General features: G+C 36.9%; 1 protein-coding gene across 1 annotated transcript in view; it reads right to left on the reverse strand.

Moving 5' to 3' along the window:
• OPHN1 (oligophrenin 1) overlaps nucleotides 1–11,015 on the reverse strand; it is a gene marked incomplete at its 5' end in the record, with an annotated part of 249,567 nt that overhangs the window by 178,570 nt on the left and 59,982 nt on the right. The window contains one exon of the mRNA XM_011980563.1: nucleotides 4,871–4,972. Coding sequence (XP_011835953.1) covers nucleotides 4,871–4,972 — 102 coding nt within the window. The remainder of the gene's footprint in view (nucleotides 1–4,870; nucleotides 4,973–11,015) is intronic.

Below are 11,015 nucleotides of genomic sequence, written 5' to 3' on the forward strand. Positions count from 1 at the left end.
CCATCTGATCTTTGACAAACCTGACAAAAACAAGAAATGGGGAAAGGATTCCCTATTTAATAAATGGTGCTGGGAAAACTGGCTAGCCATATGGAGAAAGCTGAAACTGGATCCCTTCCTTACACCTTATACAAAAATTAATGCAAGATGGACTAAAGACTTAAATGTTAGACCTAAAACCATAAAAACCCTAGAAGAAAACCTAGACAATACCACTCAGGACACAGGCACGGGCAAGGACTTCATGACTAAAACACCAAAAGCAATGGGAACAAAAGCCAAAATTGACAAATGGGATCTAATTAAACTAAAGAGCTTTTGCACAGCAAAAGATACTATCATCAGAGTGAACAGGCCACCTACAGAATGGGAGAAAATTTTGGCAATCTACCCATCTGACAAAGGGCTAATATCCAGAATCTACAAAGAACTTAAACACATTTACAAGAAAAAATCAAACAACCCCATCAAAAAGTGGGCAAAGGATATGAACAAACACTTCTCGAAAGAAGACATTTATGCAGCCAACAGACACATAAAAAAATGCTCATCATCACTGGCTATCAGAGAAATGCAAATCAAAACCACAATGAGATACCATCTCACACCAGTTAGAATGGTGATCATTAAAACGTCAGGCAACAGCAGGTGCTGGAGAGGATGTGGAGAAACAGGAACACTTTTACACTGTTGGTGGAACTATAAACTAGTTCAACCATTGTGGAAGACAGTGTGACGATTCCTCAAGGATCTAGAACTAGAAATACCATTTGACCTAGCCATCCCATTACTGGGTATATACCCAAAGGATTATAAATCATGCTGCTATAAAGACACATGCATACGTATGTTTATTGTGGCACTATTCACAATAGCAAAGACTTGGAACCAACCCAAATTTCCATCAATGATAGACTGGATGAAGAAAATGTGGCACATATATACCATGGAATACCATGCAGCCAGAAAAAAAGGATGAGTTCATGTCCTTTGTAGGGACATGGATGAAGCAGGAAACCATCATTCTCAGCAAACTATCACAAGGACAGAAAACCAAACACCACATGTTCTCAGTCATAGGTGAGCATTGAACAATGAGAACTCTTGGACACAGGGTGGGGAACATCATACACCGGAGCCTGACATAGGGTGGGGGAAGGGGGGTGGGATAGCATTAGGAGATATACCTAATGTAAATGATGAGTTAATGGGTGCAGCACACCAACATGGCACATGTATACATATGTAACAAACCTGCACATTGTGCACATGTACCCTAGAACTTAAAGTATAATAAAAAAAAAAAAGAAGATGATATCAATGAAATGAACAACAGGAAATCAACAAAACCAAAAAGCTGGTTCTTTGAAAAAAATCAATAAAATTGTTAATATTTTAGCCACATTAAATAAGTAAGAAAGAGTAAATACACAAACAACTAGCATCAGAAATAAAAGAAGGAAAAAAATGAGATCCTGTCATTTGCAGCAACATAAATGGAACTGAAAGTTATTTGTTAAGTCAAATAAGCCAGGTGCAAAAAGACAAGATCTTTAAGAGCAGAAGTACAAAACACTAATGAAAAAAATCAAAGGTCAAAATAAATGGAAAGATATTCCATGTACATATTAGGTTGGTGCAAAAGTAATTGTGATTTCTGCCATTACTTTTAATGGTACAACACAGAATAGTGACAAGGATGTGGAGCAACAGGAGCTATCATTCATTGTTGGTGGAAATAAAAACTGCTACAGCCAATTTGGAAGACAGTTTGGCAGTTTCTTACAACACTAGATAAAATCTTACCATATGATAGCAGTTGTATTCTTTGGTATTTACTCATCAAAATGTATATCCCTAAAAGCCTGCACACAATTATTTATCACAGCTTTAACAATTGCCAAAATTCAGAAGAAACCAAGAAGTCCTTCAATAGGCAAATGGATAAACTAACCGTGGTACAACCAGACAATGGCATATTATTCAGCCCTAAAAAGAAGTGAGTTATCAAGTCAAGAAAAGATATGGAGAAACCTTAAATGCATATTGCTAACTGAAAGAAGCCAATCAAGAAAAGGTTACAAACCATAAGATTCCAACTATATGACATTTTGGAAAAGGCAAAAGCATGGAGTCCATAAAACGATCAGTGGTGTCAGGTAGAGGTAGAAGGAGGGAGGGATAAAGTCCAGGGATTTTTAAGGCAGTGAAACTGTCCTGTACGATATGGTAATGCTGGATATATATTATCATATGTTTGTCAAAACCCATAGAATGTTTAATACATTGGCTCCTCAATTCTAACAAATGTATTACATGAATGCAAGATGATCCTAAAGGGGAAAATGAGAAACTGTGTGACGGTAAGGGCATATAGAACTCTGTACTTACTATTTAATTTTCTGTAAACCTAAAACTTCTCTAAAGATGAAATCTAAATTTTTTGAAAGTGAGTAACTCAAGGTTCCCCTGCTCATTTTTTATTGAATAAGTAATAAAAGGACATCTACATTATAGCACCAAACACCTAGAACACTCCAGAAGCTGTCCTAGCAAAGTCTCCAATAGTTTGGATTGTGTCCAGGGTCCAGAAGACCACCCCAAGTTTAATAATTCTTTAATAAATCTTTTTTGAGCAGGACTCAAAGGACTCACCAGAGTAGTACTTACAGCTAAGATTTATTTCAGTGAAAGCATACACAGCCGAATGAGCAAAGAGAAAAGGTGTCTGGGGCAAAATGCAGAGGAAGCTAGGTACAAGCTTCCAAAAGATCTCTCATTGTGGTGTCACCCAAGACACATTTAATTCTTCCTTCAACAAGTTATAACAACAGAGAGAAAATGTTGTCAGTCAGGGAAGCTCATAAGAGAATGAGTAGCCTAGGGTTTTATTGGGGGGCTAGTTACACAGGCACACTCTGCCCAGCACAACCAAAATTCAAGACTACCAGAAGAAAAAGATGTTCAACATAAGCCACATTGTTTGCACAGCCAGGCTTGGCACAGTCAGCCATTCTTACCCATTAAGGGAAACTTCTAAATCAATGTTGGGAGCTGTTTAACAGTGAAGTTCCCAGATGCCATCCAAGGGCTAATTTTGTAAACAGGTCTTTGTAAGCACAGCAGTCTCAGGCCTGTTGACTGTTTTCTGCACAGAAACCGTGACACAGAATAGATAGAAAAGGAAAAAAACAAAAGTGGGCAAAAGGAAAATGAGAGAAGATCCCAGACTTAATTCTAGTTTATGGAAGGAAAGTAGTCCTTCTCCTTTGCAATACTAACTCCATCCACAACTAAAGTTTTTGGTTTTTTTTTTTTTTTGAGACAGAGTTTCGTTCTTGTCACCCAGGCTGGAGTGCAATGGCGTGATCTCGGCTCACTGCAACCTCCGCCTCCCGGGTTCAAGCGATTCTCCTGCCTCAGCCTCCCAAGTAATTGAGATTACAGACATGCACCACTACGCCCAGCTAATTTTGTAATTTTAGTAGAGCTGGGGTTTGGCCATGTTGGCCAGGCTGGTTGCAAACTCCTGACCTCAAGTGATCCACATGCCTTGGCTTCCCAAAATGCTGGGATTACAGGCATGAGCCACTGCACACAGCCACACTGAGGCTCTTGACCTATTACCTTCAAGCACCTCAGATGATGTGATGGATATCTATGAAACCAGTTATCAGGAGGTGAGCTCCAGCTCTGCCACAATCTGTGTGACCACAGACAAGATGACAGTTCCTGCCTATGATATTATTCCATCAGATATCTCTTTTCATATTTGAATCTTTAAAATCTCCATTATTACTGAATCTTTCATTGAACATATAGACCCCTTCTTCCATTAGAAAAATTCTCAATCCGTATATTCTTTCTTTTCCTTCCGTGGTGCCTCTCTTATGGCTCTGACACTTTCCCCTAGATCATTTCCTAGATCAATAGTTTCCTAAACTGGTTATCCTGCTTATAGTCTCTCCCTGATCTAATTCACCCTACAACCTATGCCAGTTTGAGATTCCTAAAATAGAATTCTACTTATGTCCCTTCCATCCTTTGGGCCATTGGTCTCTGTTTGAAAGGTCCATTCCTCCATTTTCACCTGTCAAACACTTTGCCTATTTTTTAATGACCACATCAAATTAGAAGGGCAACATTCTTCCACAGAGGAAATCCCCCACATCCAAACATAAGTCTTCTATTCTCATTTCATACTTCCAACAAAAGCACCATATATACACATTAAAGTGTGTAAAAAATTCTATTAGTATAAGAGTAATGTGTTTTCTTATTTAGTAGCCCAACAGTAAGATGCAGAAGGGCAGGAATCATGTCTTATTGTTTCTGTAGTCATGTTGCATCCTGTACAGTTCCTGAGTTCCTGGCATGTGGTAGGGTCTCACTGAATGGCAGCTTATTTTAACTGAAGCCACTGCAAGTCCCAGGTAAGCAGTAGTCCCACAACAGGACACTCCCTAACCCCCTACCAAAAAAAAAAAAAAAAAAAGGTTATAGAATATCTCAGGGAAAAAAAGTAGAAGATCTGTCCCTGATCTCTACCAAATACAACACTAGTTTAACTTTATCCTCACATGGATTTTGGACTTGCAATTGAAAGGGACTCTTGACTCCTCTTCTTACAGATAATGGAATGAGGCAAAGAGAGAAGTATCCTATCCAAGGTCACACCCTGAGTTAGTGGAAGAGGTGGCTTAGTACTCAGGGCTTCTGAGTCTCAGGCCACAGTTTTGACTACAAGTGCTACTATCACATGAGGTTCCCTGCTAAGACAAGGTATGGGGAAAGCCTTGCAGTACAAAATTCACACTGTTTCTAAGGCATAGCTAGCAATGAAAGGCAGGGGCAGGCTTTGTGAACATACCTCTTGTAACTGAGATTCTTTCTTTTTTGAAGACAGGTGTAAGTGCCGATCCAGTAAAGAATAAAACCTCTCACCATCCTTTTCAAATTTCTTTTTCCGCTCCTAAAGGTGGGAAAGAAGGGCAAAGATTAAATGTCTGTAGTTGTAACTCTGTCTGCTTAGAAAGGAGAATGAAGGAGATAGTGTCAGCTTTCAGGTGGTCAATCCCTCTAGTTCCTGGGAAGGAAAAAAAAAGCAACAGAGAATTAGCTTTGCATCGGTCTCAGCAGTTTCAACTTCCGGAAATATAACCCCAAACCATTCTGCCTGCAGAAATGGCAGTCCCTATTTTTACAGCTGAAAGCTATGGAAGCTGCTCCTCAAAGAATGATACCTTAAAAGGGCCTGTGCGGTAGATATCTTTTCTTCCCTCCAATATTTTTCACATACATTAACCACTCATTCAAATTTTCTTACAAAGGAAGAAGACATAATACAAAAGTGAAGTAAATATATGTCATGAAAAGGTTAATCTACAATGCACTTAGACAGCTAATAATAAGTAAAACATTTCCAAAGAAATAGGAACCTGGGATTATCTCTTTTTAATGAATTAGTTGGTATTATTTAAGCACTTCATTCCAAAAAGCTGATATTAAAAACAGAGACAAAAAAATCCTGGAAAGTTTAACTAGAAAGCAAGGGTTGCAAAGATTTGTGGCAGATGAAGGACTCAGCCTTTACTCTTCTCGAGTATTAAATTTAATTAAGTTCTCTGCTGCTCAGCACAACTGGAAGAAACACAGCATCTAAAGTAGCACTAACAATGTTCCTTTGTCACAGACTAATGCTGACACTCTACCATTCTCTTAGCACCATGCTGGAAAATCAATGTAAATGGCTTGTGTTGTCTCATGGGAAATTCAAAATCACTGAGCACCTGCAATGTGCCAGGTAGTAGAAGAGGCACAGCAGGGGACCACAAATAAAAGAAAAAAAAATTCACCCATGGTTTATTGCTACAAGCAATCTGTTGCTGGACAGGAAGCTAGGACAGAGCTGAGTGACCTGTGACATATAAGAAATGTGCTTTTGGCCAGGCGCAGTGGCTCACTCCTGTAATGCCAGCACTTTGGGAGGCCGAGGTGGGCGGATCACCTGAGGTCAGGAGTTTGAGACCAGCCTAGGCAACATGGTGAAATCCCATCTCTATTAAAAATACAAAAAAAAAAAAAAAAGAGAGAGAGAGAAATTGGCTGGGCATGGTGGTGTGTGCCCGTAATCCCAGCTACTTGGGAGGCTGAGGCCTACATCAGGCCAGGCACTATGATAGACACTTAAAATCTATTATCTCATTTAGACTTTACAGCCCTGAGAAGCAGATATTGTAAAGGAAATTAAGGTTCAAATAAGGTGAACTAACATCCAAGATCACAGTCCATGTAGCCCAGATTATCATGGGTGGAATAACATTCATGGGGCTTATAAATAATTAGAACGTCTTAGGAATACAACTCGAGAAGTTCCATAACCCAACCCTAACTCAGATACCAAAACAGGAGGTAGACATTTTCACACAAAACATAGGAAGGACAAACTGTTCCTTCAGCTGTTGAATCAATTTAAAGTACCAATTAATTGAGAAAAGCATGAGCCAGAAAACTTTACTGCCTCCACCAAGGACGATAAGATTCTGTAGAATACGTTCTCCTTCAATTCAATTTTTAAATTAAAAACTGAAATATAATTCTCATATCATAAAACTCATCCTTTTAAAGTGTACAATTACAATTCAGGTGTTTTTAGCATATTCACAAAGCTGTGCAACCACTGCTGTTATCTAATTCCAAAATATTTTCATCACCCCAAAAAGAAATCTTAATCACACTAGTAGTCACTTTCCATTCCCCATTCTACCCACCTTCAAAAATCCACAGTCTACATTCATCTCTATGGATTTTCCTATTCTACACCTTTCATATTAACTGGAATCTGCACTATAGTCTTTGGTGACGGGCTTCTTACACTTACATAATGTTTTCAAGGGTCATCCATATTGTTGCATGTATTGGTACTCCATTCCTTTTTATGACTGAAGAGTATTTGACTGTATGGATGTACTATGTTTTCTTTATTCTTTTGCAAGTAAATATCCGATAGTCCCAGCACCATTTATTCAAAAGAGTATTCTTTCCCAATTGATCGCTTTTAACATCTTTGTAAATCATCATTGAACCATAAATGTTTGTTTCTGGACTCTCAGTTCTATTCTATTGATCTATATGTCTATCTTTATGTCAGCACCACACTGTCTTGATTACTGTGGCTTTGTAGTAAGTTTTCTTTTGTTTTGTTTTGAGACTGAGTTTCACTCTTGTTGCCCAGGCTGGAATGCAGTGGCATGATCTCGGCTCACAGCAACCTCCACCTCCTGGGTTCAAGAGATTCTCCTGCCTCACCCTCCCAAGTAACTGAGATTACAGGCATGTGCCACTACACCCAGCTAATTTTGTATTTTTAGTAGACATGGGGTTTCACCATGTTGACCAGTCCGGTCTTGAACTCCTGACCTCAGGTAATCCACCCGCCTCAGCCTCCCAAAATATTGGAATTACAGGCGTGAGCCACAACGCCTGGCCTGTAGTAAGTTTTGAAATGTAAAAATTTGCCTTTGACATTTTTTTCTATTCCAGTCCTTTCCATTTCTATGTGGATATTAGGATCATCTTATCAATTTGTGTGAAATGGCCAGCTGGAATTTTGATAGGGCTTGCATTGAATCTGTAGATCAACTTGATGAGTAATGCCATCTTAACAATATTAAGGCTTTCAATTCATGAACACAGCTTGTCTTTCTATTGATTTAGGGCTTCTTTAATTTATTTCAATGATGTTTTGTAGTTTTCAGCATATAAGTCTTGCACATCTTTCGTTAAATTTATACCTAAATATTTTAATCATTTTGATTAAATCAGATTGTTTTCTTAATGTTCACATTATTAATGTCAATAGAAATACAATTTTATTCCAAAGTAGAGAGAAATAAAATTTATTTTTACATACTGATCCTGTATCCTACACAATGTTGTTGAACTCCTTCATTAGTTCTCTCTGTGTGTGTGTGTGTGTGTGTGTGTGTGTGTTCCTTAGGATTTTCTATATACAACATGAAGTCATCTGCAAATAGAGATAGATTTACTTCTTTCCAATCTTGACTAAATATGCTAACTGGAACTTCCAGTGCAATGTTGAATCAAAGTGAAGAGAGTAGACATCCTTATTTTGTTCTTTTCCATAGAGGAAAAGATTTTAGTCTTTCCCTTATGTGTGATGTTAACTTCTAGTTTTGGTTATAGCTGCCAACAATTAGGTTGAAGAAGTTCCCTTGAATTCCTAGTTTGTTCCATATATTTATCAGAAAAGGGTGTTGAATCTTGTCAAATGATTTTTCTAGGTCTATGGAGATGTTCATATGTTTTTTGTTGTTTAATCTATTAATATCTATGTATATTGCATGTAATAATCTATGTGTATTACACTGATTTTTCAGACATTAAATCAACCATGCACTTCTAGGATAAATGGTTATGGCATATAATTATTTGTATATGCTGTTGTATTTAATTTGCTAGGTTGAGGATTTTTGTGTCTATATTTGTAAAGGATATTGGTTTATAGTTGTAATTTCTTGTTGTGTCTGGCTTTGCTTTAAGAGTAATATGTATAGCAAAGTATCAGAATCATAGAATGAGTTGGGAGGTGTTTCCTCCTCCTTTATTTTGTAATATTTGTTAAGGGTTAGTGTGAATTATTTAAGCAATTAGTGGAATACACCAGTGAGGCCATCTTACTCTGGACTTCTCTTCCTGCAAAGCTCTTTGATTCATAGGTCAACAGCATCATTTGTTATCGGTCTATTCAGATTTTCTATTTCTTTGTAAGCCCACTTATAATTAATTCTACTAAGGTTAACCAGCAATAACCATAGCCTACTGCTTCTGAGACATCCCAACATGAGTTCAAAAGTACTTTCATTCTAGGATCAATTTCACTGAAAGTGCCAAATGTAGGAGAAGCTCTTATCTTATCAAGAGTCAGTTTCCACGTTCAGGAAAAACGCTGCACCAACAGACTTGTTGACCTCGTGGAGAAGGGGAAGGAAATTCTACTTCTGGAAAACACATATTTGCCAAGCAGTATGAGGTTCTTTATTATACATTATTTAATTGAAATTTGCACATTAACTCTGATTGCTAGGTTTAACGTTCAAATTTTTTCTTATGTCATAGTAATTTATACAGTTCTATAAGGAATCAGAGAGTAAAGAGAGGAAATAAAGCCTGAGAACTTGGTTGCATCATCACACTCATAAGGTACAAATGATCACTTAATAAATATTTGAAGCTTAAGGTATTTTATAGAAGTTTTTCTTTAATCAAATAAGCGTCTAGTTCCATGTACTTGGTTAAAACAAGCAACAATCCTCTGTCCTTCTTCTATTTCCCCTTTCCCAGAAACATCAACTTTGATTTATTTATGTTCATTCTTCTAGTATTTACTTCCATAACTTTAGTGTCTTGAAATGAATTTTTTAAATAGCTATTTCTTAATTTTTAGTACTTATGCATTACCTATTAACTTCCCAGTATGAAAGATGAAGATTTAGCTCTCTTTACTCTTCCTGTCTCATTATAACCACCAGCACCAACATCAATTTCCTCTACACACACTTCCTTTCCTCTCATACTCCCAATATGCTTTTATGAAAATTATGGTTTCATCTATATTCAGTATTTACACTATTATTGCTATCCAAACACTATTTATAGCTGATTCATATAGCACAGTATGATTAATCTTAATTTTCTATACAACTGTTTATATTCCCTGAAGTTAGCAATTGCCTTTTATTATTGAGTCTTTAGGATTCTCCACTACGATTAGGATTGTTCTTGGATTTCTCCATTGCCATCTTAAGATTTGGCTTTGCTACAACTGGTAAGTAAGATGTCATTCATCTATTTTCATTCTAGTTTGTAAAGTTGTGTTGTTATTGTTGCTTCTTCCATTGATCCTGTTCTTGTGGGTCTTTAAATTTTATTTAAAGAGTCTGTTTACAATACTTTCGATCAGGTTTCCTGATAGAGTATAATTCAATTTCCAGGTTTGGTCTATTATTTTTACCTGGATATCGGTTATGACCTTTTCTTATCTTACTTTTTGTTCTAAAAATTATGAAAACAATACCTGTTTGAAGTGAAATAAGTTTAAACAATTCAGAAGTATACAGCTTGTAAAAAGTGAAAATCTTATCCTATTGCCAAGCCCACTGCATACAGGTAACCACTATTAAACATTTTGCCTTGTTTCTTTTCTGAGTGTGAGATAGGATTTTATTACCTCCACTTTGTAAAGGAGACACCAAACGCTGACATACATTAACAATTTAAGTGTCCCTGAGCATTCAAATGATTTGAGTAGGATCTTGGGCCAAGGTAATCGGGTTAGAAAGAGAAATCTAAGCAGACAATCCAAATCTAAATTTGTGAAGAAGAGTATCAAATTTTAGCTATTCAGATTAGCTATTCTTTAAGATGTGATGTCTCAATCGAGTATACAAGTAGGTTTAAAACAATCTAATTTGTGGTTTTCCCACTACTCCTTCCCACAAGTGGCAATTAATAGGAATTACGTATCTTAGTATGAAATTTGCTTTAGATAAGTAAGGGGATACAGTGCTCATGTTTTCAACTTGGTTTCCTTGCCCTTAGCCTATTTTCTATTAATCAAACATTCTAATTCTTTGTAGCCTTCTAGTGTTGTACTACTTGATAATGGGTATTCTATATGATCCAAACAAATAAGAGAACTCTGATATTTTGAAAAATACCTCTTCCTCCTTAAATATTAATCAAAGAGTGGGCCACATCTAACATTTACTATCTACTGACAAGACATGTCCCAGAAATAAAGTTACTAGCTTTATGACAGATCACAGATTCTTATGGTAGACAAGCCAAAGGCTATCCTTTGGCAAAGAGCCTCAGAATGAGATGAGTGAATTCTCTTATGCCTGGCAAAAGCAACCTACTATTCAAGTTTTCTCTAACAAGAGCGCCTATTTTTGTCATTCAATTTAAAAGTGGCCTAAAATATCTGTAATTTA

Source organism: Mandrillus leucophaeus, unplaced genomic scaffold, assembly GCF_000951045.1.
Source record: "Mandrillus leucophaeus isolate KB7577 unplaced genomic scaffold, Mleu.le_1.0 Scaffold1046, whole genome shotgun sequence".
NCBI classification, from domain to species: Eukaryota; Metazoa; Chordata; class Mammalia; order Primates; family Cercopithecidae; genus Mandrillus; species Mandrillus leucophaeus.